At 32.3% G+C, this 27,835-nt stretch overlaps 2 protein-coding genes across 17 annotated transcripts in view; both read left to right on the forward strand.

The window, feature by feature from the left end:
* Window positions 1-986: 986 nt before the first annotated feature.
* Window positions 987-11,939, forward strand: LOC140052021 (alpha-2-macroglobulin receptor-associated protein-like). Its single transcript, XM_072097393.1, has 8 exons — window positions 987-1,049; window positions 2,393-2,582; window positions 4,695-4,839; window positions 5,282-5,398; window positions 6,594-6,701; window positions 7,241-7,479; window positions 8,779-8,943; window positions 9,480-11,939. The coding sequence occupies exons 2-8, from the start codon at window positions 2,397-2,399 to the stop codon at window positions 9,546-9,548; spliced, it is 1,029 nt and encodes a 342-aa protein (XP_071953494.1). The 5' UTR covers window positions 987-1,049; window positions 2,393-2,396; the 3' UTR covers window positions 9,549-11,939.
* Window positions 11,940-12,040: 101 nt separating this feature from the next.
* The window catches only part of LOC140050876 (B-cell scaffold protein with ankyrin repeats-like), a 28,867-nt gene continuing 13,072 nt past the window's right edge, over window positions 12,041-27,835 (forward strand). For 5 of the 16 annotated variants that reach the window (XR_011845463.1, XR_011845464.1, XM_072095842.1 and 2 more), the window contains exons 1-13: window positions 12,041-12,346; window positions 12,836-12,932; window positions 14,278-14,838; window positions 15,788-15,840; window positions 19,004-19,145; window positions 20,411-20,677; window positions 21,181-21,377; window positions 22,209-22,290; window positions 22,956-23,042; window positions 24,679-24,807; window positions 25,472-25,650; window positions 25,896-25,944; window positions 26,400-26,477. Coding sequence is in view for 13 of the 16 variants with exons in the window: in XM_072095842.1 (XP_071951943.1) it covers window positions 12,908-12,932; window positions 14,278-14,838; window positions 15,788-15,840; window positions 19,004-19,145; window positions 20,411-20,677; window positions 21,181-21,377; window positions 22,209-22,290; window positions 22,956-23,042; window positions 24,679-24,807; window positions 25,472-25,650; window positions 25,896-25,944; window positions 26,400-26,477 (1,849 nt within the window). In the remaining 3 variants the exon portion in view is untranslated. The remainder of the gene's footprint in view (window positions 12,347-12,835; window positions 12,933-14,277; window positions 14,839-15,787; window positions 15,841-19,003; window positions 19,146-20,410; window positions 20,678-21,180; window positions 21,378-22,208; window positions 22,291-22,955; window positions 23,043-24,678; window positions 24,808-25,471; window positions 25,651-25,895; window positions 25,945-26,399; window positions 26,478-27,835) is intronic. The other 11 variants (XM_072095852.1, XM_072095844.1, XM_072095850.1 and 8 more) reach the window with 5 other exon arrangements.

The following is a 27,835-nucleotide window of genomic DNA, read 5'->3' on the forward strand; positions in this document are numbered from 1 at the left end:
AAGCCTTTAAAAAATTGCAATGAGTTCGCAGATTTTCGCCTAATATGCACTCTTTTTGCACGATTTTTGTTTTACAACCTATCCATAATAATATCGTAATATCATGATTCACTTTTCAACTCGAAAAGTAACTTATGTCTGTATTATTATGTAACAAATGTTATTTATGATATTACACGGAGGAACTATTGGATTGTGATACCATTTAACGAATTAAATCTAGTTATTTTATTATTGTACCGTGAAACTAAAAAAATTAAATGTTGTTGTCACAAAAAATAATTATTATTCGCTATTAGTAATGACCAAATGGTCTGTCAGCAGGCAATGGCTGAAGTGAAATAATTATTTTTGTTCGTTTTTCCTACTTGCTTTATAGGCCTGATGTTGAGTCGCTAAAAGCTTTTACCTTCTGTGACCCATCGCATGTCATGAAAGTTTTCGTTTGAGGGGTTTATTAGACAAATTTCCATGAATTCCGTAAACCTAAATCAAGTATAGGATCAGACCTAAAAACCTTAGTCAATCAGGATATGACAAGTTAATAATTCAGAAACAATCATAGAAGCATGCACGCATTAGACAGATCAATTGTCTGAAAGCCAACATAGTGTGGCGTCCAAACATGACTGTACTCGGATTTGTAGAGAATAAAAACTTAACATAGCTTTTCCATAAATGTAAAACCCTTTTATTATCTACAGGAAGAATAAGTTGTTATTATTATTATAGCTGCCCTTCATATATGTTTAATCTACTTATGTATATATATGAATATTTACTATGGACTAAAATAATTACGAACAAGAATACAATATGCATTCGTCGTACCTGGCGGTGGTGAGAAACAATAATTGGATACATATCTGATGACTTTAATAAAATCTTCTAAAATAAAATGCACTAAACGCGTTTCATAGTCAATAACTATAGTTTTTTTCCGGGGCGTTGGGGGCGGACTGCGTGATTTCTTTTTTTTTAGAGAGCGAGAGAGCAGAGTTGTTGTCACTCTGAGCTGTACGTACACACAGTGCTTTAATTTATTCAAGGTACAGTTTATATAATTCTTATTTCACATAGTTAATTGATTAATGTCGTATTCTATAGACGGTTTTCACTAGGTTATTAAGCATATTAGTATAGCCTTAAGTAGGTCCTAACTAAAAAGGTTGGCCGACCAACCTGCTGCTATCTTATTTTTAGTACTGTTGTTACACAGTACACTCACTGTGTGAGATGAAGGGTAAAGAAACCAACCAATGAAACTTGGCCAGGTCACTATAATAACAAAACAAGGTGCAACATACCTACTCAGGCTGTACTTCCTATCTTGCTAGGCATCAACTAAAAATAATGAGTAAATTAATTCTTTTAAATGTTATATAGGCCTAGGCTGTTAGTTAACACATTTATTTAGAATCAAAATACAAGGTGGATGCAAAACAACAACAGTAGTCAGTAGTGCTCTGAGCCTAGTTGTCCAATGCAATATTATAGTTAACAGTAGGACATTTTAAAAATGGATTTATATATTTATCTTTTTAATTTTGATTTATTATTTAGTCTTGGTTTAGGCCTACATTAATGCTCAAAGTTACTTCGTTGTACCTTTTCCATATCTTCAAACCTTCAGGAATAGTTTTCTATAAATCTACCCGGAAACATTTTATTTATGAAAAGTACACTACAGCCCTCAGGAAAAATTCTTTCATTTTTAACGGACCATTTTTATGGAATAATTTAACTTTAAACATTAAATTATCACCTACTTTACTTTCGTTTAAAAAAAATGCAAACAATACTTAATCCATCAATATTCTTTAGATAGTTAATAAGTTTGTTACTATGGAATCTATTCATATTCAATCAAATCTGTTTGGCTTTTTTGTTCCTTTTTTTAGAAAGCAATTTTACGTTACCATGTACAATGTGATGTATTTTGGAACTCAGCCTTAAAGCCTTTTTTGGCTTACTTGAGTCTCCACACATAAACAAATATTAGCCAGGTTTTTTTTTAAATTCTTTTTCTTTGTCTTGTCATATCTTATGTGGAACAATATTAACAATAAAATGAATGAAAAAAATGAATGAATGAATGAATAAAGCACCACCGTCCTTAATTAATTGCTCAATCCACTACCAGTCGAAATCCAAAACTCAACATCATTTAATATTTTTAAAGTTCGACTAAAAAATTATCTCACCCCAAAATCTGTTATGGCTAGACATGGCTTAGGCTTTTGAAATGTTCTCCCTTTAGTATTCATATTATTAGATTATACTTTGTAATACAAATTGTTATATTTTAATAAAACTAATACTATTATTATTTTGATAAAATGGTCTTTGACATGTCTTTCTAAGAAATGAACATATTTTTTCCCCTATTCAGAGATATGAAAATGTTGTGTCGGAATTATTTATTAGTTGTATTTTGCATCAGTTGCTTACTACTACTTGTTCTCTGTCAAAACGAACAATCAGTTGATAAAAGGAAGGAAGAAATTCGAGCAGCACGTGATAAATCCACTCATCAATTCCGATCGGTTAGGGTAAACCAAGTCTGGGAGAAGGCGCAAAGAGTAAGTTAACTTTAAGCATGGGTCCTACTAAACACCACGTCCTACCACTCGCAACCACTCCCTACAACGCTACAAATGTAAAATGTACTTTAATTAATTATATGAATTTGGTTGCGAGTGGTTGTGCGTTGTAGCGAGTGGTAGGACATGGTTGTGAGTGGTGTTTAGTAGGACCCTTAAGCATGTTTCTTAATATTGCCGTATGAAATGGACTCAATTAAGCTAAATTACTGTATTACCATAGGTCCTGTGTCTCCTGCAAACGAAATAACCAGTTATAACCCTGTGAATAAATTAACCCCCATCTTGGCAGCAGAAACAAGTCAAATATTCACTAACCAGTTAATAATGGTTATTTGATTGACAGCCACTAACTATGAGTCAAGCTACTACACTGCAGTAAACGTTTGAATTGCCTGCAAGAGCCCATTGCATTTTGGGTACTACTATCTAACGATTTTTAATTTAACGGTGGTATTTATGAACAAAAATTGAGCAGAAATGCAGTTGCTGTAAAAATTATAATTTTTTAATTATGAAATACTGTTTATTCGATGCTATGCAGCAGAACCAGACCTATGATCATTGGAGGATTCTGTTGATGTTGATTGCATATCCGGACAACTACCCCCTGGACAATTACCACCCGGACAATGCCCCCCTCCCCCTAGGACAACTATCACCTGGACAATTACCCCCTAGGACAACTACCCTCTAGGACAACTATCCCCTTAGGACAATTCTTGTGTGACATGAAGATGCCGTATAATCTGGGAACATACAGTTTACCTACAGTAGCTGCACCGGTCAATCAAACAGTCTTTCATTTAAGATCAATCTCTCTCCCTATGTTTTGAAGTTCAGTAAGTTTTACAAGATCGTAATTATAATCTAAGGTGTAGATGTGGTTGTTCCGGAGTGTTTTTGTTCTAGAGGGGTAGTTGTCCTAGGGGCATAGCAGTTGGACTAGAGGGAAGTTGTAAGATAGTGGGGCTGGAGCAGCCCCTTATTATCGATAAAATTGTTCTCTCTTTTCTTTTTCAAAACAAACGTTTTACCGTAAGAGCTTATGTTTTGCTGTTTAATGACATTATACGTTTACTAAACTACAAGTCCAGTAATAATGGAATATTGGTTTGGCTGTTACAGTACTACTTCATAGAAGAACTTAAATTGATTTGTTTTTACATTTTCTCCCAACTCCTGAGAAAATAGGACAATAAACGTTTTTTGAACCTAAAGAATAATTATATCCATATGTTTATAACTTAAACATTTCTACTTATTTTATTTTATTCAATTCGTTTTCTACAGAACAGAACCTCCTAATTTTACTTTAGATTAAAAAAAAACCTACCTAGAGGGTAGTTGTCCTAGGGGGTAGTTGTCCTAGAGGGTAGTTGTCCTAGAGGGTAGTTGTCCTAGAGGGTAGTTGTCCTAGAGGGTAGTTGTCCTAGGGGGTAGTTGTCCGTTGTCCTAGAAGGTAGTTGTCCTAGAGGGTAGTTGTCCTAGAGGGTAGTTGTCCTAGGGGGTAGTTGTCCTAGGGGGTAGTTGTCCTAGAGGGTAGTTGTCCTAGAGGGTAGTTGTCCTAGAGGGTAGTTGTCCTAGAGGGTAGTTGTCCTAGTGGGTAGTTGTCCTAGTGGGTAGTTGTCCTAGTGGGTAGTTGGCCTAGGGGGTAGTTGGCCTAGGGGGTAGTTGTCCTAGGGGGTAGTTGTCCTAGGGGATAGTTGTCCTAGGGGGTAGTTGTCCTAGGGGGTAGTTGTCCTAGGGGGTAGTTGTCCTAGGGGGTAGTTGGCCTAGGGGGCAGTTGGCCTAGGGGGCAGTTGGCCTAGAGGGCAGTTGGCCTAGAGGGCAGTTGGCCTAGAGGGTAGTTGTCCTAGAGGGTAGTTGTAGTTGTCCTAGGAGGGTGATTGTCCTAGGAGGGTGATTGTCTCGGGGGTGATTGTCCGGGTGGTAGTTGTCCGGGTGGTAGATGTCCGGGTGGTAGATGTCCAAGGGGTAGTTGTCCTAGACCCGTTGGCTGTAATGAGGTACCAGTTATATACATTACAAACTATAATTCACTTTCAAACATTAAATATTATGTCAGTTTTATTTATTATGTAACATTAGATAGGAAAGTCGCCAAAGGAATTGGAAAGACTAAAAGTAGACTTGAAAAAATATGATGAGAAGGCATACCAACTAAAGAAGTTGGAAAGAGATGGAGGGGATGCCACTGGAGAACAGAGTGAGAAGATGCATAAACAACTGACAGGTAATTTATATGGTACATTTACCAAAGCTGAACCTAAGTAATTTATATGATACATTTACCAAAGCTGAACCTAAGTAATTTATATGGTACATTTACCAAAGCTGAACCTGTATAATTTATTATGGTAAATTGACCAAAGCTGAACCTAAGGAATTTATATGGTAAAGTTATTACCATAGCTGAACCTAGGTAACTTATATGGTAAAGTTAATACCAAAGCTGAACCTAGGTAATTTATATTGTAAAGTTAATACCATAGCTGAACCTAGGTAATTTATCTGGTAAAGTTAATACCATAGCTGAACCCTGGCAATTTATATGGTAAAGTTATTACCAAAGCTGAACCTAGGTAATTTGGTAATGTAAGTAATTGATATGGTAAATTTGTAGCAAGATGCATGAATCCATATTTGTTAATTCATTTATATATTTATTTGTATAGAAATAATGAAAAAGCACAACATAGTACCTAAAGACAAACCAAACAAGCAGACACCAACTAAAGACAAACCATTTGACGACAAACGCTTGAATGAACTTTGGAAAAAGACACTTGATGGTATTTATAAACTTTAATATTATTGTAAATGTGGTCTTGTAGACGATAGAATTGCGAGTCGTGGATTTACATCCCCTACAAGTTAATAGACATAAAATACCGACTATGCATTAAACGCAAATTCCAGGCCAAAAAGAGTAGTGGGAGGTGCCATTTTATCATGAATTATATGTGCGAGAGTACCATTTCCGACCATCCAAGGGTGTCATTTTCCTTTGGCCATGGTTAGAAGCCCATCCCTGCTCTCCATGTGTTCCAACTTGCAGGTTGGAATACATGTATAGAGTGCACCGTCTTTCAGATGAGACGTTAAGCCATTGGTCACGTGTGCAACATGGCTTATGTGCACATTAGAAAACGCAGTACACTCTTTGAAAAAGAGGTGTACTGCCCAATTCACCACCAAGGACCCCACCGGAACAAGTCTACAGACTTGAAACCTCAAATTATTAGTTGTCTAATAATAACAGGATTTTTATTGCGCACATAGCACTCAAGAGTGCTCAAGGTGCATTTAAAAAATAAAAAAACAAATCATAAAAATTCCTGACAAATAAAATGCAATTTCTTTGGAGGGTCCCCATCCGTTCTTGTTCTGTCGAGGTCCCGGACCCCTACCTAGGTGACCAAACAAAGGAGCAGGATACGCATTTGCCTTGCCACAGAAGACCAGGTGCTCAGAGACAACAAACAAGACAGAGGCACCCCAAAGATAATGCTGGCCAGGAAATAGTATATTATACAATTCTAAGTCTAGAACTTTAAGAAACCTCATGATTTCCATATGCCTTAATGAATAAATGTGTTTTTAATACTTTTTAAAAAGTATCAACAGTTTTAGCAAAATCTTATAGAGCTTGGTAGAGCATTCCATAGATGAGGAGTAGTAACGGTGAAAGCTCTGTCTCCCCATGAGTGGTGAGACTTAGGCTGAATGTAGAAGCATTTCCTTTATTTCGGATAGTACATACAGTATACACAATATATAAACCAAAAAGAGACACAATTTCAACTGGAATTTAGCAATGGCATCTTCCACAAAAACCACCTAAAATGTTGCACAAATGCTGATGCAGTTTGATTGTGGAAGTACATTAACTATGGTTTTAAATAGACTATTTAGTTTGCACACATCACAACTTCACTGATTTTGAGTGATATATTGAAGTTGAATCCTTTTTTTTTTTATTTACAGCTCAACATTTTGATGATAATGAGGTTAAAATAATGAAACAACAACTGAAGATTCATCAGGAAAAAATCAATCAGTACCAGGAGTTAGTTGATGACCTTTATGGAGAAAGTTAGTAGTTAATTTTTTACAAGGATAGCTCTAACAGCTACCCAACTCAAGTAATAGTAGTGGTGTCCACTTTGAACCCTTCCATGATAGTGGTGTAAAGCTCTGTCTACACTATCAAACTAGTTTGATAAGCCCAAAATGGTAGTGATATGACATCATCATGTCCATATATGGGCACATCACTTTTTTTTGTCGCATAATGTTTTATATTGTAGACAGAGCTTAGTGTACCAAGGTACTATATGTACACAGGACCAATAGCTTTACATGCCATCAGAAAGATGCAATGGGAGTAAAGCATCTCGCCAAGGGTGTAATCAGTATGGAACAGATAGGCTTGAACCCATGCGTATCACAAGCTAGTTCAATATTATCATTACACCTTTACTCTCCGGTATATACAGCACCCGACGTGATTCCCAGACAGTCTCCCATCCAGAATGCAACTAATGTTGCTTAACTTTGGTAATCTGATGAGAACCAGTTTTTTAACACAGTATGGCCATAGATTGACTTCTGAGTTTAACCTTTTATTCTAGATTCTCACCCAGCCGCTGTGCAAGCCAAGCGAAACAATGCTGTAGATAAGGATGAATTTCAAGCAAGAGAGATGGACCTTAAGTTACAACACAAAAGGCTAAACAAGGACTTCCAGACACTCAATGTCAAAACGATTCCCGAAGAGGAAAGAGGGGGCTTCAACGAGCCAAGGATCATAAATTTCTGGAAAGACGCTCAAAAAACTAACTTCACAGAGGAAGAATTGATCTCTCTAAAAGTTAGTTCATTGTCAAGAGTCAAGATTGTTGCTTGACAAATTTAAGAGATGGAGTTGATGGTTTTTTTAGAAGTATCTTTGTGTTGTGTTGTATAATAATAGTCAGAATCAGTGGTTATAGTTGAGGTGCTCTTGGTGATAATTGTGATTGCTGTTGTGATGATTTTATAATCATATTTTTAAATAGCATGACTGTTTTGTGATACTTGATTTAGTATTTTACATTTTCTAAATAAAATTTTCAGACATCAATAGTGTTTTCTACTTTTGTAGAAATAGATATAAATGTTCTTGGTTTATCATTCAGGCAACTTAAAGCTCAGATACAGGCATGACTTTTAAATATGATATTTGGTTAATTGTACATAAATCAAATATTTGTAATAGAAATCAAGATGATAAATGAATGAATATCCCTTAAAATGGTCAAATACGAAATTTGGCAAAATTCTGCTAAAAAAACAGGAAGACATTTTTTTTCAGTAGTTAGGTAGTTTAACCTAATACAATATCATGTCTGGTGACTCCCTAGAAGGTGAAAATAGAAGGTGGATATACGGTGGCTAATTTTTGCTCTAGCATGAAAATAAAACTCTGAAGTTAAATAAAAATACTAGAAATGCAAAATTCAAGTTATATTACCTATATTTAGTCATCCACACCGTTTATTTTTCATAGTTTTTTTTTAAACGCCTCTCTATTTACAACATTTGTGTACAAAAGAATAGAGATTTTACTATGTAACTACACCCCCACTGATAAGAAAGTGCTTATTTTCACCATTACAAGCCTGTGTAACACATTATGAAACATAGGGGAAACTATAGTAATTATTGGAATGTATGATCAATAGAAAACTTTGTTTTGGAGATAATTTTGGCGATAATTTTGGCGATTTATGTTTTGGAAGCTAAATTTCAAGATAGAGTCCAGTTTTGTGAGAGTTGTCATTTTTGTATATTTAAGTTTTTCCATAACTCTGCCCTTTCAAGATCTTATATCCATTTGATATCAACCTAACTGTTCTCCGCTCCTTCACTGATAAACTCACTCTCCTAACTTTTTCCACAGGGCATTTTCTGTTCGCTGCACCTTTCCTTTGGAATCCACTGCCTTATTGTATACGTAATTCTTCTATGTTGAAATATCTGTTCTGTTTATATCTGTTCTTAAAACCCACCATTTCAATTGTAAACGCTGTGAGACCTTTTGGTAAGAGCACCTTTAAATATTCATATATAATAATATTATTTTTATAATATTGTGTTTAATTATATAATTTCTCTTGTATACATCTAGGAAGAGTTGAGACATTTTGAGGGAAAACTAATGAAGTATGATACAATGCAAGAAGAAGCAATGTATGCTGAACGAACATATAAGAAGAAGAAAATGAATGGAGAGAAGGTTGATATGAAGAAACACACAGCCATGAGGGAGAAGGTTAAGGATATAGGAAACTCTGTAAGGTTTTATGTTGTCACCAGGAGTTTTTCACACCAGTTGTGGCACGGTTCCTGTCTAGCGGCAAATCAAATTGAACAAATGTTTCGTTTTCACAATGCTCCATGCAAGTATGCACCAAACGATGTGTGCATAGCCACGTGAAAACGAAACATTGATGTTTGACATTCTATTTGATTTGCTGGTTCGGGACTGAAACCATGCCGGAACAGGTGTGAAAGACCCTTTCATCAGGAGTTAATGTACTATGGGACCACATCCCACACCTCCCAAACCGTATTGACAAAAAGCAAAAAATGTGTTGGTGATGCATTCTGAACATTTGCTATGTTTTGGCCACACGTTTATAAACTCTTGATATTTAATTTTAACAAGTTAGTACTTCATAGATATTCCTTTTTTTACCCAATTCCAATACTTCTACCACATTGTATTATTTATTGTAGCTGTCAAAGTGAATTTGTTTCTGTTTTGTCTGTCGACTTTCTATTGCACCCAAATGATAATCACTTTTATATTCTATTTTTATTGTCTAGGTCAAGAAATTTTTCACTTCTATGAAAGAGAAGATATCTAGTAGAAAACAACAGCATAACGAATTGTAATATGAAATCTCTTCAATTGAAAGTACATCAACTTGATTCAAGTCTCTTCAAAATCAGCGATCCATATTCAGTTCTTTTCGCTGTGAAAATTTCATATTTTACATTCTGCCCACCAATTCATTATGTATTCAAAAATCCGTAACCTTGACTGCCTTATTAATTGATACACAAGCAAGGTTGTACTAGGTGGTTTGATTTGATGGTAATCACCATACTCTATTTATTTGAATAAATGCTACACTTTGAATAAACACCCCCCTCAAATAAATGTCCCCCATAGAACATTGTTTGGAATAAACTGCACCTTCAAATAACCGCCCCGCCACATGCATTACATACATTATTTGTATGACAACACATTTCTATTTGTAGTAGGATTCATTGATTGACATGATCTACAATTCACCAAGCATCTTGATATTGATTTTTATGATATTAATGTGTGTTTTAAATAGTTACCCTTCAACTTAAGACGAAACATCAGTTTTTCCTTTTATTAAATCTATTATAGAAAATGTATTCTTATCTACAGTATTGATATCGTCATTCATTATTATCCATAGTATAAATAAGCCTTAAAGCTAATATCCATCAGTATGTAGTAAACATTTAAAATAGCTACAGAAGATGACCCAAACGTTCATTATAATACAATTATAATAAAAATATAATTCTTAAAATATTTATTTTTTTATAATCCTTTTGTAGTATCTTAATATATTTTATACTGTGTAATATAGTTTTAGTATTTTAGTAAATCTTTAGTACCTTTTGTAATTTGCTGAAATTTATTTTTGTGTACTTTTATGCTTATTTATAAGTGTCTTTACATCTTGCCTAATATTTTATTAAAACCTATTACAATAAATTAAATGCTAAGCAACTGAGCGAAATACTTGGCGAAATAGAGAGAACAGAGGGCGTTCTATTTATCATTTTGGCCCATGTTGAAGATAAAAATAACGTCACCAATATATTGATTTTTCTGAAAATTAGTAGGCATGTTCTTAGTTACAACTAACACCCAATAATTCCGGACGATAACTTAAAAATTGTGAACGTTATTGTGCAAACCAACAAAGCAAGTACTATACTACTAACAAACATTCTATTTTGCCATGTAATTAATGGGTATTTGTCCTGTTATTTTATTTAATTTGATTTAACACCACATTCAAAATGGCATAGCTCGTAAATGACCCACCCTGTTTTATAGCTCACTAGTCAAAACATTTTCATTATGATATCTGGTAGGATCAACGAGGTATAGCTAACATTATTGAAAAACTACCCAAAGATTTGTATCCAAGAAAATATATTTTGTAATAATACGATATATACAAGGTGTTGGGAATAGATTATGCAAGTTTAATAATGATAGAATAGTAAACCCTCTAAAAATGATATTGCTGAAACACATTTTTAGGATATATTGTATTGTCAATTATAAAGCAATTTAAATCTGAATGTTTTAATATTAAATAAAAATAATATTGCAGTTGTACCTGTTTTTAAGGTAACAGGATATTTGAGAGTGGTTTTTAGTTTAAAAGGTTAATTTTAAAGTCTGTTTTTACGCAAACCTATAGCTTTTTATATATTTATGCATATTATTTATAATTCCATCTGCAAAAAAAGCTTGAGAATATTCAGTTTGTTGAATAAATGCATCTAATGGAAACTAGACTAGGTGCATGTATGCAGTCTGGTTTGGTAAAAGTCATCCATACAAGATTGTCCTGATTCTGATACAAAATGTTTATTTACAGGGTGTATTGTTTTGATAGATACGTATTATTGTCTGTAGATAGCAAATGCTGATCATCCTGCTCCGCAGTGACCATACATAAAGCACAGATACCTTTTGGAGTGATTCATGCACTGATAATACACAACAGTTTACCTTTAATTTAATGAATTTACAATTGTTATCAATCAATATAACTGCACCAATGATTGTCATGTGTTAATTATATATCATGTTTTTTCTTGTTGCCATGTTCTGAAATCCTGTCATATCCTTCAAACAATTTGAATGAAATATGATAAATGTTAACATGCATAATTTATACAGCCTTTTCTTTTAGAAAAGACCAGTCAATATAAAGCCTATAAATGTTTACATTATTTAGTTGAGGTGGATGATAATATGTCAGATATACCTTTTAGTGTCATAGTACTTTATGAATAACATTCCATAGATAGTATAATAAATTAAATTCTAATATAGAATATCTATTGTGTTTTATTATTTTAATTGTTTTCAACTATATTGCTATAGTATAATTTAATCATCAATCAATTGCAAAATGTAGTGAATTAGTGTCAGAATCATGGACGAATATAGCACAGATGAGGATGCAATGATCATACAACCAAAACCAAATTTAAATTTATTGTTTTTATGTTGAATATTGGTTTTTATTTACCATTATTAAAAATATATGAAAAATGAAATGCAGAAACAAATTTATATACATATGAAATGTTATGTTTAACTTAGTTGACAGTTTAAAAACTTTACCATATTTTGTATCTATTTGTGAAAGCACATTATTTTCCCCTTTAAAAAATGTAGGAGTCCGTGAATTATCTGCTGCATAAATTGCAACCTATGACCTTTTGAACCAGGAAATCTTGCAGTTGTTGCTATTCTGTCGGAAAGTGACTCAAGAATAAGATAATATGTAACTTGTATTTTTAATTTATACACTTAATATAATCTTTGGAAAAGTGTCTTGATGTATTTCAGTTCTTTTATTCGATCTCAAGGTCTTCCATTTGGTCAGCTCTTACAGGTCAGTATTAATTATGCAGCATGTTTCGGTTTTTACCCGTTCGTGCGACTATAAAAATTATGATTGTGGTAGCTTACATTACATAGTGCAGTAAGCTAGGTAAATATTTACAAGTTCTTCCTATCTCTCTGTCCATGACTGGCTGCAGGCGGAAGTAATCTGCACGTCTAAATTAACTTCTGTCGGTATTTACCGAAGTATTTTAATATATAAAATAATTTAGGCATGTTTATGCCTCCTTGCAAAATGATATCACTAGGTACCACCAGACAGAATTTTAAAAGCTGTCTCTCCAACTGACTGTTGAGTCATCATATGATACTGAATGACGGTATGACCTGATATAGTTTTACCTCATTTTAGGTAGGCTATTTTAATACCAACCTAGGTTATAAGTTGACTTACCAGCTAGATCCTGCATGATTATAAAGTTTCCTCAAAGGCGTTTTCATCTTTCAAATCCTGTTTTATAATTATTTTTTTTTTCAGATTAATTTAATCATCTAATTTAACCCACAAACAACTGACTTACGATACGTTGCCTCAACATTTTTATTCACGATGGCGTCAATGGGACAGTCGGACGGTATGTACATTTTTTGTATTCTATTTCCTTTATAGATTATAACAATGTAGGTCTAGGCTAAAATAGTGTTTTGTATGGCCCACATTTATTTAAATTTTGTTAAATACTGTAAAAATAATTAATTAATAATCTAATTAACCCTACTAGTCTACTAGCTTCGAAAAGTAAAAGTGAAATTAACCAATCAACACACCTTATTGCAAATATCACAAAATGCATTTATTTTCTTTTAATACAATTTTGTAAATATGAATGCAGAACATGAATATTTTCTTTCTTTTTAATTTGTGTACAAACTTTTATTCACAACTAAAGTCGAGGCTATACAAACTGTACAATCACAGGGAATATTAAAATGTTGTGATACAGTGAGTAACACTTAATTAAAACACAAATTAGCTGAAACATTATTAATATTCCAGCTTTTAAATGTTTTATAATTCTCACATTGTTCTAAATTTCATTGTTCAAGAACTCGAAGTAATATATAGAATTGAAATCAGCTTTAAATAGAATTAATTAAAATGAATAATTCTAATTACTGTACAGTACAAGTTTTTCATTCAAGTTATATTTTCAAAAAGATAATTTACTGGATTTAGATTGACAGTTATACCCAGGCAATCTGAAGTAGGGAATTATTTTTGAATTCCCTTGTACATTAATTGTTCGTAGTTACATGATAAGGTTTATTTACCAAGCAAGTTTAAAACACCTTTGTCTTATCTGACAAAGTGACATGTAATTGTAATTATCTAATAATAAATTATCCAACATTTTTGGGGAATTCCCTATTTTTTAAATTCAAGCAAGGATATAGCCAATCATCTTGACATCCACACAGTGGCCTACAATAAGGTTATGTACTGTATTTAAATTTGGACTTGGCAAAACATTTTTAATCTATTTATTATATTTATGATTAGCTTCTTTATATATTAATAGTATCTATTTCAATAATGTGTCCCATACAACGATCTTGATTACGATTATATTACATAATTAGTTTTATGGTCCCATCATTAGTAGTATGGACATTTTATGCATTATGGATTCTTCTCATTATCAATATAACAATATGAAAATTCTAACCATTCCACTTTATAGTATAAAATATCTGCCATTATTTATGTCTATTGAATAAGATATTAGGTTATAGATAAAGTTTACTTTGAGAGATGAGAATGATTAAAGTTGAAACTTAAATTTGAAGTTTAAGCTGAAAGGTTGAAAGAATTAAATGCGTATAGTACTGTATGCTGGATACATGGTTTAACAACCAACAAAATGAGTGTCAGAATTAAATACATTAAAAAAAAAATACAAATGATTTTTTAATTTTCAGATGTTCCATTTGATTTAACTATACTATTTTTTGATGATGCGTTCCAGTGGTGCGAGTATCTTTTTGACCTTTTCCAGGCGTATGACCTAACGCAGAACTCGGAACGAATTAATGACTTTCCTACAAACGAGGTAACATTAAGCAATATCAAACGTTCCTTTGTGCAATTAGTAATCATATCTCCGCAATGCGTTGAAAGCTGCTCCACGATGATTGAACAAGTAACAATGTCAAATTCCACCATTGGTTTGATATGTGGCACAAATGAGGAGGATATTGAACTATTGTACAAGAGAATTCCATCAGCGAAATCTTGGAAATTGGTCGATACAACTGCTAAGTCGATTGTTACTGAAACAATGACCATGATAAAGCAACCGCAAATTTATGAAAGTAATGAAGAACTTCTTTCGGAAGCATACTACATGGAAATGAATAAAGATGATCAGGTTGATCTTTATCTGCCAATGATCGGTGATTCCTCTAACGACATTTATATGGACATGGAGAATCCAAACATGGTAGATGATTCCATTTACGAACATATGGGTACACAACAGTGTAAGTAGATTTACTTTGTGCATAACTAGGAAACGATAGTAGTACTGTAGTAAAGGTTTGTGGTACACAATGAATACGATACACAGGCTCAAAGTAGATAGGGGAGGGTGAAGCTAGTCAGACACCTCCTCCCTCTATAAATTTTCGGAACTTACAATGCAAAAGATAGGAGGCTAAGTTCAGCACTTCTTTTATGTTCATTTAGGCCCATTATTTCAAAATCGGAAATCTGCCACTTTTATTGTAATATTGCAAAACTTTAATTTTACTTTAAAGGATTTTGTTGCCATAATAATTATAATACCATATTTATTCAAATAAACACCCCAGAGCGTTTATTGTTCAGGAGGGTTTTTAGAGAGGCATTTATTCGAGGGAGGCATCTATGCGGAGGAGGCATTTCTTTTTTTTAGGGTGTAATAATGTATAATCAATTAATATTAATAAGTGATAAAATACAATAACATTGGTAAATTGTAGATCATGTCAATCAATGAATTCTACTACAAATAGAAATGTGTAATGTTTATTGTGTATGATATACACAATAAACATTACACATTTCTATCATGTTTATTCAAAATAAAATAAACGTCCTTTAAAAAGGCATTTTTTTCAAGTATTGGGGAATGTGGTTGTTTATTACAAATAATGTTCTATGGGGGAGGGGGTTGTTTATTCAAAGTAGGGCGTTTATTTAAATAAATATGGTATCTAGTGCCATTTTGTTTTGTTGGCTTTTATTGCAAATTCATTTAAATCACTAGCTGTACAGTACCAATTGTTATATTTGATTGAATTACTTCATACTATCATTTTCCTATATTATTATACAGTCGTTCATGAGCTGTAGAGCACTTTGTATTTTTTATTATATGTACAATATATTTATAGTACTTTGTACAATTTTAAGTCAGTTGATTTGTTGTTCTTTTCTTTCCAAATTTAGCCAAAAATGTTACAGTTATACCCCGAGTTATACCAAGTACTACGCGTTGTGGGGTGAGTTATTTTTTTAGAAATAAATTCAACCTTTTGTACCACCAACACAAAATTCCAATATTCCAAAACAAGCAAATAAGTTACACCGAATGTGCAACAATGTAAGCTTCTATTAGCACATTATGGTGGTCTATAATATGTGTAATCAATAAATAAATTATGAATACAAACAAAACCAGGATCTTAATAAGGAAATTGGAATTAGAGAGGTTGTTAACATGTAAACTTTGCTATAACAAATAAAATGTTAGTCTCCTTCCTTATTCTCAAGAATTCTATTGGCATTTTATATAATACAGTATGTTGTGCTTTGACAATATGTTATGCATTGCGTTTTTTATGTTCCTCTACCTTTTGTTCGAAATCTTTTTTATATTGTCTTTAAAATGAATATCTGAATATTCGCCATCATCTCTCTCATCAAATCCAAAATTTATGATTCTGATCTGCTATGATTTATACATGCCAACATACATTTTGGCCCAGAGACTCCCATATTTTAGCCTCGTCTCTCAGCCTAATATTGTGGCTGCTGGTTTTCCACATTTTCTCTTGGATTACAAAGATAACTGAATTTGAAGTACACTGTATTTTCTGCATTATTTATAAGAAAAAAAGGCTTACACTTACAGTTACACACTAGCAAAAATGATATTTAAGCCATTGTACGACCATCTGCGGTCATAATTTTCTGATTTTTTTCTCAACGGAAAGGGGATTCCCCTCACATAGCCACCATGCGATACCGCTTGTGACAGCACACACTACACTCCTTACCTCTCGATAATAGTGTGATATAAAGATATACTTTTATATTTAAGAAATTGACCTTCGTATCGGAATTCAAACTCCCAGAGTTTACATATACACTAAATTGTTTTTGATATTTGATTAATAATTAATATTATAAAGTATGGTCGACGTTGTTGATAACGAAGTAATTTTAAATGAGCCCGTCAATCCTCACCCCGTGCCCCACCTAAGACAAACCGACTTCCTTCCCAAAAGATATGACGGTTCCATAACCGATCACGACCAATGTAGTGCACATTACTTATCGTTTACCGACTACCTTGAGGCCCACACGTTAGAAAACCCTGTAAACAATGCCCAATTAATTAATGTAATAAGTATTTTTAAACGTAGCCTTCAGGGCCAAGCTAGACTCTGGATTGAGGGAAAGCAGTTCGATTCACTAGAATCCTTAAAAACCCAATTCATCAACAGGTTTAGTAAAAACAAATCAATCTATGCGCACATAAGAGAATACGATTCAATTACATACACCACTGGCGACAACGCCGAAAAGCACTTAACCAAAATCAAACAAGCCGCAGACAGAATTGGATACGCTGACCAGCAGATAAAGAATAAATTTATTTCGACCCTTCCACCAAAATGTAGAGCAGCTGTAGCCATGTCCTCCCCCATTATAGACTACATTTGGAAGCATAAGAGTGAACCAGCCCTACTTGACATTTCCACAATCGACCTTTCCATTAATCTAGACGGCATCGCCACTTGTATACCAAACACACATGAATTTCACAGACAACATATTTATTCTATGACCCTCCTGCTCTTAGCAATTACAAAAGACATCAAAGCCCCACAATGCACAACATTTTTTTCAAGAGTCCGACAACAAACAGGCATCATACCCCAAGACGAATTAAAACCTAGCGAACACTCACCATTTGGATATGTTGTAACTAAATATAAGAAAAAACTATATTCGCACATTCGTAACATGCAGTACCTGGAAAATAAATACCAAGATACCCCCTGCCAAATTTGTCAATGTAACCCCGAAATTAAAAACTTTCATACTGATTGTACAATCAACAAATGCTGCGGAACATTGTTTCACAAAAATTGCCAACAAATAAACAAGAAATACCAATGCTTGAATTGCGGTATGGTATATTTGAATGAGATGCCTTACACTGCTACCTACATGTTGGACGACGGCACACTGTGGACTACATCCCATTATTATCGATTATTATATGATTGATTTCAATTTATCCTTTATAAATTTTTTTTCTATTTCAAATAATTAACGAGAGTCGACTTCTTGACCGATGTTTTTTAGGGAAACCCAACCGTTGTGATGTTTATATTTCGGTAATCCGAGTGTAGCATGCCTCCAAAGCAACGGACCCACAATTATGTCGATCTTGAAGAACACTTTTGTTTTTTTATATACATTTTTTGTTTCAAATTTTATATAAATTCCGGAATTTTTATACCAAATTCATTTTTAATTTCATTTTTTTTAAGAGAGAGAAGAGAGAGAGTGAAAGTGATAAGGTTACACTTCAGAGTCAATGGTTTTGGCTAACTCAATTTTGCATATGTATAATAATGTTTTTTTCTTTTATATAACTTTAATTTTGCATGCCACTATTATAACCATTTTTATATGTTAAATAGATTAGAAAAAAAAAGGGAAACAGAGGGATGTGATATAAAGATATACTTTTATATTTAAGAAATTGACCTTCGTATCGGAATTCAAATAGGTTCACAAACTTGACCCAGAAAGTCCAAAGGAGAGTTTGTCCAGATGTTTTAATGACCATTTAGTTTATAATAGAATCCCTAAAGAAAACACTTAGCTTAACCTTGCGACCGTTCCCATCGTAAAACAATTAGATAATGACAGTTTTAAGCAGAGATTTGACAGGGCCAATTCATCATTGTAACCTCCCCAGATAAGATCAATCACTCCCACTTAAACACCCCTGGATCAACTTAGGACCAATCGTTACCCTCACAGATGATGTAATGACATTATGCAAATGAACTGAGCCAATATACTCCCAAGTTTCAGAAGGGCCCAGACACACCTTACAGCCACTTCTCCAGAAGCAGACTAACACACTTCACACCTCACCGACAGCATCATTGATCCTCCGCGTTCCTTATCTATACTTATAGTTGTATATTGTACTGAAGTATTATACTGAATAAACAATATAGTGTTACGACAGTCAAGCGAGTTAGAGTCCTTCATTAGTACCTCCAACAACGCAACATTATATTACAATAGATAGAGGGCGCTGTTGATCTAAAAAACACCACCTACCGTTTTTTTAACTTCAGATGTTTGCATGTACTGTATGTTTCATTATATCTGCTACAATACTCTTTTTTTTAGCGGTCCGAGTCGGTTGTCCTTCTGTTTAAAGATGCAATTGAGGGTGAAGATTTCACTGTAGAATTTTGCAAAGGAAACAAAAAGACAACTGTACCTGCTATTAAAGTGAATCCATGCACATTGACTATTGAAACACCTAAAGGTAAACTAGCTTTTAAAATTTGTTTGGTTGTTGAATTCTTAAAGATGTATTGTCCTGCAAAAACTTGAAAAATGAAGATTAGTTAAATCAGGCTTTGAATAGGTTAGTTTCTAGTTTTTCTAGTTTTAATAAAGTTAATCACTTCCATAAAAAAAACTAATAAAATGACAAATGGTTCAACCAAAAACCCATTGGGTTGGGCTATTTTTGTTGCTTAATTACAGTTTTTCAGACCGATGGAGTTCTGCTTTTTTATCGCAAGCAAGGTCACATTGTAATTAACGTCGTGACAGCAAAGTGTTATACTAACCCTTTTTTTCAATCCAAAGTGTCACACTCAAATTGTTGGCAGAACATCCGGTATGCAAGAGTAAATTTGATTGGTTAAGTCGTTGATGCATGACTTTCGTATCATAAGCCTGGTACAGTCATCTTATACCTTAAGCATTCGTAATGAACGGAAGTTCAGTGTCATAATTAAGAGGTGGTTTCCACTAATCTGCTCCTGGATCAGTTGTACACCGCTTATGATACGAAAGCATAACAGCGTACCTGTCTGAACAGACACTAGATCAATCAGTTTGTTCATTGCACTATTTATACTTTTGAAGGAAGTGCAGTACATTTCATTTTACTAAAATGTGAGAAAAGATGTCATTAAAGAACAAATTAAATGAAATAAGATGCTTTATTAAGTATGTCATCTGGTAGTAATTTATTTGATTATTTTGGGTGAACAATTTTGGTATGATTCATTCATTCATGAAAATCAAATACTGTATCTATGACAACTTTATATTTTATAGATCACATTTTTTGTTGTCTTCATTTAATGTGCTTATTTTATTTTTCTATGGAAATAAATAAATAAACTATAAAATTACATATTCAAAGTCTGATTCTATTATAACAATAATATTTATTCGGTCACCAAGAAAATTAAACAATTGTAATACAAATAAAACTAAACATAACATGAAATAAAGTGTTTTGTGAAAGCAGCCTTAAATACTAAAATTGTTTGTGAACTTTTTATGTCATTTGGTATTTATTAATCTTCATGTTTTTCGAAGACAATAAATCTTGACATACGTACATAGTACCATGGCTTATACAAGAAGATTGAAAAACGCTAGCCCTGAACTATTTTCCTTATATTTGACTTGTTGTTTAACATTGTTTACATTTATTGAATGAAAGTTCTATTGAACTTAAAAATGTAAGAAATAGTGTTATTGTTTTACGTTTTATTTTTCAACTTATAGACTATCCATCAGGATGTGCGCAAGCCACAGTCTATGCGAATTCAAAGAAATTAGCAACTTGTCGTTTTACATTTCAAAGTTCTATGGACGCGCTCGCTGATATCCTAGATCATTGCAGTAATCCCATTGAGTTTTTGTGCGATACGCTTAATATGTCACCGGGTGATTGCAACCAATTGGACAGTTATCTGTCTAACCTAAGCAAGAGGATTATTGATACTGACAGATTCAGGGATGCTTTTGGGGTGGATGACATGTCTGTTCCTGGTAAGTACCAAAATGTGCAGGGCGTATTATTGGAGCTGATTTATAGTATCTGTTCTTAGCTTTAATTATGATGCAGGTGTTCTCCTCATGGTTAGACGCATTCTCTCCCAAACCGACCACCCTCTTTATAATGAATACACTTTCCTCCCGTCTAATATTCGTATCCGTTAACCTTGTAGTTTTACTAAATGGTAAAACAAGTTTTTCGTTCCTCAATCTATTGCTACTTATAAATAAACATGTCTCAAGATAATTTGCATCCTCTTAGAGAGAACAGCTGTATTTTACTTTCATCTACCAAAACCCCCTTTTCAGTTTTTTTATTTCTGCAAAGTTTTCAATTCTTTAAAGTTTTTCATGTCAGCCAATACTGAGCTACTTCACTGAAATGTAAACCACAATACTATTTGCTTTTATGTAGGATGTGGTACAGCAACATATTTATTTTCATGAAAGGTATTTATTATTGTCTTATCGCAGTTAATTGTTAATTTTTTTAACAGGAAAATGTAACAAAGAATATCCGACAATCCTACACTTTGCAGCAAAATATGGTCTGAGTGACTTGTGTGTTGTCATGATGAATATGCCATGCGTCAGCCAAGCGTTGAATCTTTCGAACCGCAATGGCAAAACACCGGCTGACCTTGCAGATGAAAGTGGTTTTAGTGATCTAAATGCTGTACTCAAAAGTTACCAGGTAAATTTATTAGAAATTATTACACCTGAGTGTATCCTTCCATTTAAGGCTACTAAATATACTTATCTATGTGCTCATAAAGTGCAGTGACCACACCCAACATTGTTTAGCGCTATTTATATAATATTGTCTTTCATATTCTTTTTCAACTTCAGCAAGTCATACGTTAATTTTTGTTTAACTTCAGAAGTCACAGTAATGTCTTAAAAAAGGAATCAAATCAAATAAAAACAATGTAACTTAACAGTCTTGAACATTTACCAAAGAATGTTTGTTTGGTAGTTTGCCTTCAGATAAGTATTGCTATCTAAAATCATAATTACAGTATAATCACACATATAATATTGAATTAACTTTAATGATTTCTTTATTCTTTTGGGAATAACTTATTGCACACTTTGGTAACTTCCCTATTATAAATCGCACAGTCAATTTGTGATACAATAATATTGTTTTGTCTTAGTTTATTGTTTTATGAATTTTATTTGAACTGAATTTGAATCGAAACCCTTAATATCAGTTTTTTTTAAACTGAAAATCTGCACGGGTGATCGTTTTAAAGACCGTTAATAAAATAAATATGTATGTGTAACATACGAATGCATGACCTGCAACAACAAAATATCAGACATGAAGGTTCCGGTTTAGATGTTAATCTACGAAACTTGCTCACATTATATAAAAAAGAAAATGAAAGTCAATGTATCAGTAAAATAATACGAAGTATCTCATTGAAAACTATACTACTTGGTAATAATTTGTAATTTATAAATGTTATTAATGAATTAGAAAATAACAGGCACTATCATTTTTATTTAATTTTCTTTCCAGGATAGTGACATCTATGACCCCACATTTATCAACCAAGGACCAAATGCGTATGTGGAAATGGATCCCAAAAAAAAAGCTTATGGTAAGATGATCAACATGCACCATATTCAATTTAATGTCATTTTTGCTTGTGAAACTGTTTTTAATATTGAAATGTTTTAACCTGTAATTAATATTCGTTACCAATACCATGCATCACTTAAAATGATTATTGTACAATCAATTACATTATTTTGTATTTGTTTTAATACATTAAAAATACAGGCTTTTAAAGCACTTGTTACTTCATTTCTGGTCTTTATCCGGATGTCATTTTTTAAATATAATCCGATTGAAAAGATTTAACTAAGAGATAATTAATAAATGTTCAATTCTATGAGTCACCAAAAATCTTAAAACAAAAGCTTGACACCACTTAAAGTGAAATCATGTTTGACCAATCCTTAGCAATCTAGCTCATCCAAGCACTTCTGTGAAAAAAACCTTGTACCCCTTTAATTTTATCTACCAAGCACTAGCTTTTTTTATTTTTTTTTATTTGTGTTAAAATAACTAATTTATAATTTTGATTGTTTTAATTGAAATGCTTGCATTTTGTTTACTTTTGATAATCATGTCATTTGATTATTGTCAAAATTAGAATTTGATCCATTGACATTCACAATGTTTTATACCTCTGAATGATTTTTTTTTCAATTGTTTGTTCCTTACTTAAACTTTAACTTACTTAAAATGCATGCGTTTTAGGGAATACAGCTAAAATGGCCTCGATTCATTATGTAAAGCCATTTAAGGTGCCCATCCCAGCCTACAAAATTGAAAAGGTCTTAAAAGGTAAGAATGATTGGGTTATTGTTACCATTCATCCAATTTTTAATACAATTGCTTTAACTTATATCTGCATATTCAAAAATCATTCCAATGCTTAATGCCACCTTTCAAATAGAAGGCTTTTACTGTACATATGTTTCATTATTTTTTTTGATTTTGTGTTTAAGACAAATGTTATAATCTACTTTTATTCACAATGTAAATTTACTAATGATTTTGCTAGTACTGTATGTTCCTAAAGGCTCCATAAGGCAGTAACATTTATACCCTGTATGATTAAACAATAAAAATAGAATGTCACATTAAGTTTTAAAACTCTCATAGTAGTCAAGCATTGTGATACTTTCTGCACCTACCCTGTCTCAAGTATTTACTTTAGCATGCTCAGATGTATTGGAAATAATAATATACTGTACTATAGTTTAATGTGGATAGATTGAATTTTGCTTGGCTTTGGTAGAGTTGTGTGCATGGAATCCACAAAGTGTCTAGTACACAATTTCTGAATGCATGCTTTTTTAAAAATCTTACTCAATCTTTTTTATAGTTTTGTTTTCTCGCTAATATTTCGAATGTTTAGAATTTTAATATTCTTGGGGATTTTGATTCTATCAGGTTATAGGAATCTTGCTATTTATAATTGTATGAATGAAAGGTTTTTCCAGAATCTATAATTTTACTATTATCTAATTTTGTTTGAAATAATATTTACCATTACTTTCTGTATGCATGTACTGTGTTTTTTTTTTGGTTCATTTTGGTCGAGCTTTTCAATTTTAGAACACATACATTTAGATATCATGAATGTGTTGTATTTTTAACACTGTTCCTGTTACTAACATGAATTATTGTTGTGATTATGTTTTTTTTTTTATTATATACCAATCGGCAATCACAAATAATGGACCAGGGGTCATATGCTTAGCAAAAAAATTAATCCTTTTCACATCTGCGTAAATTGATCCCTCGATTTATTACACATTTTCATACACACATACACGAACATTGAGAAATTTTTGGAGAAAATATAGTTTGGCGCTATATTATTGCTATGATTAGTCAGTTTAAACATTTGAAGATGCAAGGTTTCTACCCTACCCTACCTAAATAAGGTATTTTTAATAGGTTTAGGAAAAATGCAAAATACATTTTTATGACTGTAACTTTCTGCAATTGCTGTTTTTATTGTTATGTAAAATGTCTTGGCCTTCTGAAGAATTGCATTTTTTTTACCTAGGTCAAAGGTTAAATGCTCAATTCAGTGACCCCAAAAGTCAACCCGTACATATACGGGCCTGGCGGCCTGGGACATTACATTATGGGATATGGGCCACGTCTTTAACGGGCTAATAACAGGGCAATTACACATGCGCAGTAACAACTCAGGACATCTCGGAATAATAAAAAAACAGACCTCACAAGTTTTTGCAGGTGTGAAAAGGGTTTTTATAATGTTTTGTAAGTCAATGATTTTGAGAGGTTATACAATAATAAAATTTAAAATAAACTGAGCAACTATTTTTATGTTTTTTTTTTCTTGTCTTCTGAAAATCATATGCCATCCCAGACAAACAAAATGGAATTTGGTAGAACATTTTAATATAATAAAGATTAAATTTATATTTAAATTTGAACTCAGGAAATCCTGAAGATGTGGCTGCTTTGTATGACACGCTTCCATCGCCATTAAAGGTACCGTCACCACCAATGAAGACAGAACCTGCCATTCCTTCAAAGGCACCCTTATCTATTGATAAAAACAATCAAGGTAGGTTATGGTTTATGCTAATAATATGATTTTATAAATTATATTCTTTTCTTATTTTTAAATATGTATTGTCCCCAAAAACATGAAAACTAAAGATTGATAAAATAAGATTTTCAATAGGCCGTTTTAATAAAGTTAATCACTTTCGAATAAAACAAACCGAAAAAAAAAAATTATTTTGTCACTTTGTTTGTGAAAAGACAAAACAAACGGTTAAATTCAACCAAAACAAATTGAATGCCAGCCAATTTGACTATTTTGTGCTTTAAATTACAATTATTTAGATATGTATTTTTTTTTGTAAAAGTGAATAACTATTATGGAACAATAAAATGGCATTTTCAAAAACAAAATTTGAAATGAATTTTCAGGGTTTAGATCTTTAAAATAAGCAATTCTATTTTTGAGAAATTTTCTTCTTAATATATTGATTTTCTGGCCATATACCTTAAATAACCCCACCCCTATACACACCTAAACAGTAAATATTTACATAGAATATTTATTTGCATATTATGCACAGTTTCATGGTCAAACAATATCAGTATTACATGAGTATCCTCCCTGGTATTACAGTAGTAGGGTGATATTTATTATTTATTAAATTATATTTGGTTTTATATTATTATTGATATTATTATTATTATAACTTTATTTTATTCAGAGAAGGACGAACACATCGTGCCACCCTCTAGTCTTGACCCATTTCAACGAGAGCTGATTAAACTTCAAGAAAGTGTTAAACAAAATGAAATTACAGTGGACGAAGCAGTAAAGATTTTTGAGAATTTGAGAACATCACTTACAAATCCGCTGCGAATTCCTATGATTGATCCCCAATTGGTAAGATTTTTTTTATTTCAGTGTCGTAACGGCTCTCTCAGTGGCTAAACCCAGGTGCCTATTTTCCACTAGCCGAAATTGTTTGCGCAAATCAAAAGCCCCAGCTTATACGCATGCATATTCATGTTTCGATCTTCCAAATTAATTTCTATGCATTAATAAATTTATTTTTAAAAGGATTTGACTGTGTTCTGGAATGAGCATTTCTTCATTAATTGAAGTTAATAAATAAACTACTTTTTCAGCTTAAGAAGGAGATAGAAAAAAAGAAGAAACCTAAAGATGGAAAGAAAGGTAAATTATATAGAAAAAAACATAGGATTATATTACTAGTATTACTATTTTAAAAAATTGAGTCATTTTTATAGTCCTTTAAAATGTATTACTATTATTAACTATAGCTGCTTTATATATTTATATAATGTTTGCATTATTTTTAAAATATTACTATTCTCCCTCCCTAAAGCAACATTAGTACTCAGTTGGTAAAGCTAATACAGTATAACCCGTCCTGTGGGACAACCCTATTAAGGGAACACTTTCCTGTGAAACAAGGGCTGGTGCTAATAAGGTAAAACTCTGTTGGGGCTAGAAATTGTCCCTTAATCTCTACTATATAATACGATGTTAAAAGCCTAATCTTGATCTTACAAAAGGAACATATGATTAATATTTGTTTTTAAAATCAATTATTAATCATAGCATGTTGTATTTGCTTAATTTGAATGCCTAACGAATTATGCTTTCAGGTCCTCCTCGAAAAATTAGAACACGCAGCCAATCTTCACCTATGTTAGTAGGTTCTTCAAACACACTTCCAAAGAAAGGTCTGGGTTAAAATGCAAAACGCTTTTTTTGTCATTTAGTTTTACCAGTAGGCCTAGTCATGGTACAGTAGTTTATGGTACACTAACTAAAGTTTGATCTACACCTAAAATAGTTGATCAATTAGCATAGATATTTTAGAACCAATGTAGTTTGCTGTTTGCACTTCTGTCTCTGTTGTTTGATACTGTGCTTAAAATCCACTATTTCATGCATATCACTACTATAAATAGTGTATGTAGTACTTCTTTCGTTATTCATTTTTAAAGGAAAATTTTAGGTGGCGATGTCAATTTTCGCAATGTTATATTACATTGTACAGAGTTATAGAAAAATCTCTTCACAATAAAAATAAATAGATAGTATTAGACATTATATCTTTAGCTTTTTTCACGAGGAAGTAACAAACTGAGATTCATTTTTGATTAGGTATTCTTAAAGAATCAATTGAAACATAGTTAAGGTTTTTTTATTAAGTCAGGTATTTAAATTCATTATCTTTAATCCTCACTTCATCATCTTGTAATCACAATAATGTGCAATATAAAAGTTGAAGTTTAATGGAAGGATCCTATTATGCTGCCTTCTCTTGTTCCTATTAAGTGAGTGAACATTGTGTATGTTTGAATATTAGTTAATAGGCTATCTGAAGTCATCAAAGAATTTGAAACAAGCCGAACACTACCAAGAGGTTTGGATCCTTTTACATTTGATTTATCACTGTCACAACATATTATTAATATTTTGTCAAGCTACATATTACATCCATCCAAATCCACTCTTAATCTAACATAAATGTGATAAACAAAAAATCCATCTCATAAAACACCTACATTTTCTTCTAAGCTATATATATATATATATATATATAAATGTTCAGTATGTTTAAGACAGAAGATTAGAGAAGATTTAAAGGAAGATGTTTGTCTCAGTTGGTAAACACATTATCAGAAATGTTTTAGTTGTTTAATATGATAATATTAGTTACATGGTAAACTGCTGAACATAACTTTCAGATCATCTTCTGTTCTATCTATTACCAAATTATTTACATCTTGATGTATTGCATTTCATTTCCTTATTTAGCTGATTAGATAAACAAAACATAAATGTTCATACTTGTTTCAACAATATCTATAACAGCTCACCCAGATATATTATGCAATCATTTCAATATTATTATTAATTATTTGCTGTGTAACATTTTCTGTATTATATTTACTTTGTATTAGTACCTACTGTAAAACATTGAGTACTTTTAGTGAATACATACTACAGTACTATACCACTGGCAAAATATCGAGCCATCACACAATGCTCTTGCAAATATGTTTAATATGTGATAATCAATAATAACTAA

This window comes from Antedon mediterranea, chromosome 6, assembly GCF_964355755.1.
Source record: "Antedon mediterranea chromosome 6, ecAntMedi1.1, whole genome shotgun sequence".
Taxonomy (NCBI): Eukaryota; Metazoa; Echinodermata; class Crinoidea; order Comatulida; family Antedonidae; genus Antedon; species Antedon mediterranea.

Coding starts and splice junctions, on each gene's coding strand:
- LOC140052021 (XM_072097393.1), top strand. CDS start 2,397: ATGAAAATGTTGTGTCGGAATTATTTATTAGTTGTATTTTGCATCAGT. Junction 2,583..4,694: donor TCTGGGAGAAGGCGCAAAGA/GTAAGTTAACTT, acceptor ATGTAACATTAG/ATAGGAAAGTCGCCAAAGGA. Junction 4,840..5,281: donor GATGCATAAACAACTGACAG/GTAATTTATATG, acceptor TTATTTGTATAG/AAATAATGAAAAAGCACAAC.